This window comes from Saccoglossus kowalevskii, chromosome 16 (genome assembly GCF_978046115.1).
Source record: "Saccoglossus kowalevskii chromosome 16, keSacKowa6.1, whole genome shotgun sequence".
In the NCBI taxonomy this organism is placed as follows: Eukaryota; Metazoa; Hemichordata; class Enteropneusta; family Harrimaniidae; genus Saccoglossus; species Saccoglossus kowalevskii.
In genome coordinates, this window is record NC_140656.1 from 15,121,579 (window position 1) to 15,127,324 (window position 5,746).

General features: G+C 36.4%; 1 protein-coding gene across 1 annotated transcript; it reads left to right on the plus strand.

The window, feature by feature from the left end:
• The first annotated feature begins 2,952 nt into the window (after window positions 1-2,952).
• On the plus strand, window positions 2,953-5,164 carry LOC146733687 (E3 ubiquitin-protein ligase TRIM71-like). The gene is made up of 2 exons (XM_085491522.1): window positions 2,953-3,012; window positions 3,208-5,164. The coding sequence occupies exons 1-2, from the start codon at window positions 2,964-2,966 to the stop codon at window positions 5,145-5,147; spliced, it is 1,989 nt and encodes a 662-aa protein (XP_085347648.1). The 5' UTR covers window positions 2,953-2,963; the 3' UTR covers window positions 5,148-5,164.
• Window positions 5,165-5,746: the final 582 nt, after the last annotated feature.

The window sequence follows — 5,746 nt, forward strand, 5'->3', positions numbered from 1 at the left end:
CGTGGACTTTCGTTCATATTTATAATATAATCGAGGTCCTTCGCTCATATTTGCCACGTAATCACGGTCCTTCGGTCTTATTTGCCACGTAATCATGGTCCTTCTCTCTTATTTATAATATAATCGTGGTCCTTCGCTCATATTTATAATATAATCGAGGTCCTTCGCTCATATTTGCCACGTAATATTGGTCCTTCGCACTTATTTATAATATAATCGTGGTCTTTCACTCATATTTATAATATAATCGAGGTCCTTCGCTCATAGTTGCCACGTAATATTGGTTCTTCGCTCTTATTTATAATAAAATCATGGTCCTTCGCTCTTATATTTGCCACGTAATCATGGTCCTTCGCTCTCATTTATAATATAATCGTGGTCCTTCGCTCATATTGATAATATAATTGAGGTCCTTCGCTCATATTTGCCACGTAATCATGGTCCTTCGCTCTTATTTATAATAATCGTGGTCCTTCGCTCATATTTATAATATAATCGAGGTCCTTCTCTCATATTTGCCACGTAATATTGGTCCTTCGCACTTATTTATAATATAATCGTGGACTTTCGTTCATATTTATAATATAATCGAGGTCCTTCGCTCATATTTGCCACGTAATCACGGTCCTTCGGTCTTATTTGCCACGTAATCATGGTCCTTCGCTCTTATTTATAATATAATCGTGGTCCTTCGCTCATATTTATGATATAATCGAGGTCCTTCGCTCATATTTGCCACGTAATATTGGTCCTTCGCACTTATTTATAATATAATCGTGGTCTTTCACTCATATTTATAATATAATCGAGGTCCTTCGCACATATTTGCCACGTAATCATGGTCCTTCGCTCTTATTTATAATATAATCGTGGTCCTTCGCTCATATTTATAATATAATCGAGGTCCTTCGCTCATATTTGCCACGTAATCACGGTCCTTCGCTCATATTTGCCATGTAATCATGGTCCTTCACTCTTATTTATAATATAATCGTGGTCTTTCGCTCATATTTATAATATAATCGAGGTCCTTCGCACATATTTGCCTTTTAATCACGGTCCTTCACTCATATTTGCCACGTAATCACGGTCCTTCGCTCATATTTGCCATGTAATCATGGTCCTTCGCTCTTATTTATAATATAATCGTGGTCTTTCGCTCATATTTATAATATAATCGAGGTCCTTCGCTCATATTTGCCCTGTAATCACGGTCCTTCACTCATATTTGCCACGTAATCATGGTCCTTCGCTCTTATTTATAATATAATCGTGGTCCTTCGCTCATATTTATAATATAATCGAGGTCCTTCGCTCATATTTGCCACGTAATCACGGTTCTTCGCTCATATTTGCCACGCAATTATGGTCCTTCGCTCTTATTTATAATATAATCGTGGTCCTTCGCTCATATTTATAATATAATCGAGGTCCTTCGCTCATATTTGCCACGTAATCACGGTCCTTCGCTCATATTTGCCACGTAATCATGGTCCTTCGCTCTTATTTATAATATAATCGTGGTCCTTCGCTTATATTTATAATATAATCGAGGACTTCGCTCATATTTGCCACGTAATCACGGTCCTTCGGTCATATTTGCCACGTAATCATGGTCCTTCACTCTTATTTATAATATAATCGTGGTCCTTCGCTCATATTTATAATATAATCGAGGTCTTTCGCTCATATTTGCCACGTAATATTGGTCCTTCGCTCTTATTTATAATATAATCGTGGTCCTTCGCTCATATTTATAATATAATCGAGGTCCTTCGCTCATATTTGCCACGTAATCACGGTCCTTCGCTCATATTTGCCACGTAATCATGGTCTTTTGCTCTTATTTATGATATAATCATGGTCCTTCGTTTTAGTGAGTACCCAGTTTACATAGTTCCTGTTTTAACACGAACATTTATGGTTTTGGATTAGCATTTTAAATATTTAAATTGAATGTCTGCCAGTCCATCATTATGAATACAATCAGAAACAGATAATAAAGAACTGAAGACATTTAACAATTATTTAACATATTAATTGTTAATGGCTTTCCACACCTAACTGGTAACGGGTATGCAGTGTTTATTTTATATGGGTTATATTAGCTGAGACATTTGTTGTAATTTGATATATGAACTGTAACCTAATTCTTTTTACAAGAAGTAAAAAATATCACTTTTTACCAAAAATAAAATTAGATAATTCCAGATATCATCATAAAATGAACAAATATAAGAGAGGTCTACCCAAGGAACATATACTACAAGTATCAAATCAACAAGAAGTTGAAAAAGTAACAAGTTGACACAAATGACAGACGACAGCGGACAATCACTCATATGATAAGCTCCGCTCGACAAAGTCGACAGCAGAGCTAATTAACAAACGAATCATACCTTAATTGAACTTGGCTAAGATTGCATATTTATTAATATGATAACCAAGTTTGAAGATGATTGGATAAGAATTGTTTAAGTTATGATAACTACAAGAAACAGAGTTTAATTACAACAGGGACGATGACAATAAAATGGTATTTTTCACTCATATACCTCTATCCCTTCATTAGCATTATGGGCAAGCTAAAAATAGGTGAAAATTCACCAAGCTGATAACCCTATAAATTATTTATTTATTATAAGAGTATCACTGCGATAAGTTTGAAAAATCAATTATTCACCTTTGAATTCTTTTCACCAGTCCCACATCAAAAGCAGTGGGACGATGGGTCAAAGGTCAATATTCTACAAAGCATAGTGCATTTGGCATAAATCCAAGAGTTGAAGAGTGTGGGTGACTGGCTGTATATAAAATACTCCCTAGGCTGATAATGATTTGAAAAGCATTACACCTAGCTTGCATCCAGCCATTATAGGTACCAATAAAAAACAAATACATATTGTGAATTTTCATTTTCCTATGGAGTTCAGTACAATATTTTTATCAGAAACTTCCGCTATATGTATACAGCTATGGCTGCATCCAAAAAGTCTTTTCTGAACGAAATTGGTGAGGATTTCCTCAGCTGTTCCATCTGTTTGGAGTTCTTCAAGAATCCTAAAGTCCTACCATGTCTTCATACATTCTGTGAGCAATGTCTGGTGACTTTTAAAGCCAAATGTGAAGGTGTTTTGAAGTGTGCAACATGCAGAATTCAGTGTGACACATCTATTCAGGAACTAAAATCCAACTTCTTTTTAACAGGCCTACTTGACACGTTCCAGAGAGAGAGGCAGCTAAGTACAGACCATCCACCAATGTGTGAGATATGCAAAGAGAAGACAGCATCTCACAGGTGTGTAGACTGCCCCCAGTTTAGCTGTGATGTCTGTGTTAAAATACATGAACACGTTCCACCTCTCAAAGGTCACCAAGTACTAAAAATTGACAAGTACAGAGAGATAGAATCTACGGGTCATCTCACAGTGCAGTCGAAAGTATTCTGCAGTGATCATGAAGACAGCCACTTAGAATTCTTTTGTGACACGTGTCAGGTGCCTGTATGCTTGAAATGCACCATAGTTAACCACAGAGGACCTGAACATGTCCATAGAGACTTACAGGTGGTGGCAGAGGAATATAAAACACAAGTGAAGGAAATGTTAGAAAAGTTAAAAGTGAAAGAGAAGCAAGTGGATGAAGGAAAAGCTGCTGCTGAATCTGCAAGAGAAGAAATCAAAAACCAGTGTGAGGCAGAGAAAAAGAAAGTTAGAAGAAGAGCAAAGGAATTGATAGAAAGAATAAAGAGAGAAGAGAAGATGCTGATAGATGACTTGGATGAACGTGCTATGAGTGGATTAAAAGAAGCAGCAATAAACATCGATCAGATAGAGTTTCACCATGGCAACATAGTCAGTACACATCATTACCTCCAAACACTGATGCATCATGGGAATGCTGTTCATCTGCTGTCTACCAGGACTGAAACTAATAAGCAAATTATGCAAATCGTTGCCATGGAAACAAAACCACCAATCAGTCATGAGACCAATGAGTTCCAGTCCAGAAGTGACCTTGGTGCAGAATCATTACTAGGAGTGGTCAAATCTGATGCCTGTCCATTCAAATGTACAGTTGAAAACATCCCAGAACAACTCCAGAAAGGTGAATCTGTCAACTTGATCATCACAACCAGAGACGTCAGAGGAAAACAGACCATTCCCTGTCAAGATGTCCAGGTGAAGATAAGGAGACCTGATGCATCATGGGAAAATATTGATGTTACAGAAAATAGCAATGGGACACATCATGTGATGATAACAGGAAAGATAGAAGGAAAACAGCAAGTTGCCATGACGATTGGTAACCAACAAATACCAGGATCCCCATTCCATATTTCTGTTATAAAAGGTTTGGTACAGACAGTGGGAGAAAAACAGCTCAAGTCTCCACATGGACTCGCCATAAATAAACATGGTGACTTTGTAATATCTGATAGGGGTAACCATAGAGTTGTCATACATGACAGAGACGGAAATTACAAACAATCATTTAAATTTACTGATCAGTTTGCAGAGCCATTCACACCATGTGATGTAGCAATATCAGATGATAATGAATACTTTATGACAGATGACAATAACAAACAAATAGTTGTGAGTGATGAAAACGGGAAGTTGATTAGAAAGTTTGGAAGCTCTGAAACTGATGATCCATTTGGAATTGCAATCAATCCTGTTACTAACAATGTGTATGTGAGTGAGTGCAGTAAAGGGTACATTAGGAAATATACACAGGGAGGGAGATACATCATCTCACTTGGAATACAGGGAGATAAACAGGGAGAGTTAAATGGACCTTGTATATTAGCTATTAACAGTAAAGGGATGGTGTATGTGGCTGATTTTAACAATCATCGTATTCAGGTATTTAATTCTGATGACCAGTTTATGTTTGAATTCTCTACCACTGGTGACAGCAATACACTTGACTATCCTAGGGGAGTAGCTATAGATAATAATAATAATGTATATGTGAGTAGTCAACATAAAGTCACTAAGCATGACAGCTATGGTCAGTTTATTTGTAGAATTGATTGTGATAACGATGAACTGAGTTATCCCTGTGGTGTAGCTGTGTGTAGTGAGGGTAAAATAGCTGTAGCAGATAGGGACAATAACTGCATCAAAGTGTTTGTTGAGTGAAGCTAATTTCCTACAAAATGGAATATACACCCACAAAAACAAAGGGAACATATACAGTATTTCCATAAGAAGGGTAGGTAAAAGTACAGCCAACTGCAATCATACACTGTGATAGAAGACACCAATCACACTGATGTGATGTCATTTTTGCATACACAATCAGCTGTACACTTACTTGATTGTCGCATGGCTGGAACACACACACAAAATTGAAATACTTTTATGTTTATGGTTTTTATGCGATAAATCAGTGAAAATATATTATATATTCAGGAGAAATAAATTCCAGAAAACATTTAAAGCTATTTAAAAATTAATATAACCCTAATAAATAAATTGACTTATTGACTGGTAATTGCATTACATAAAATATTATGACAGCTATGGTCAGTTTACTTGTATTTGTAGGATTGATTGTGATAACAATGGACTAGATACAGCCGTAGATAACTTGAAAGGTATTTTTGCAGTATATAACGATGGTAAGATAAGTAAGTAGGAAGACATACTCGTCCAAAAGCACCACTCAGCAAAAGACTATACAAAACATGCAATGTATTGGAGGATGAAATGCACTTCATGACATCTTGTAAAGCAAA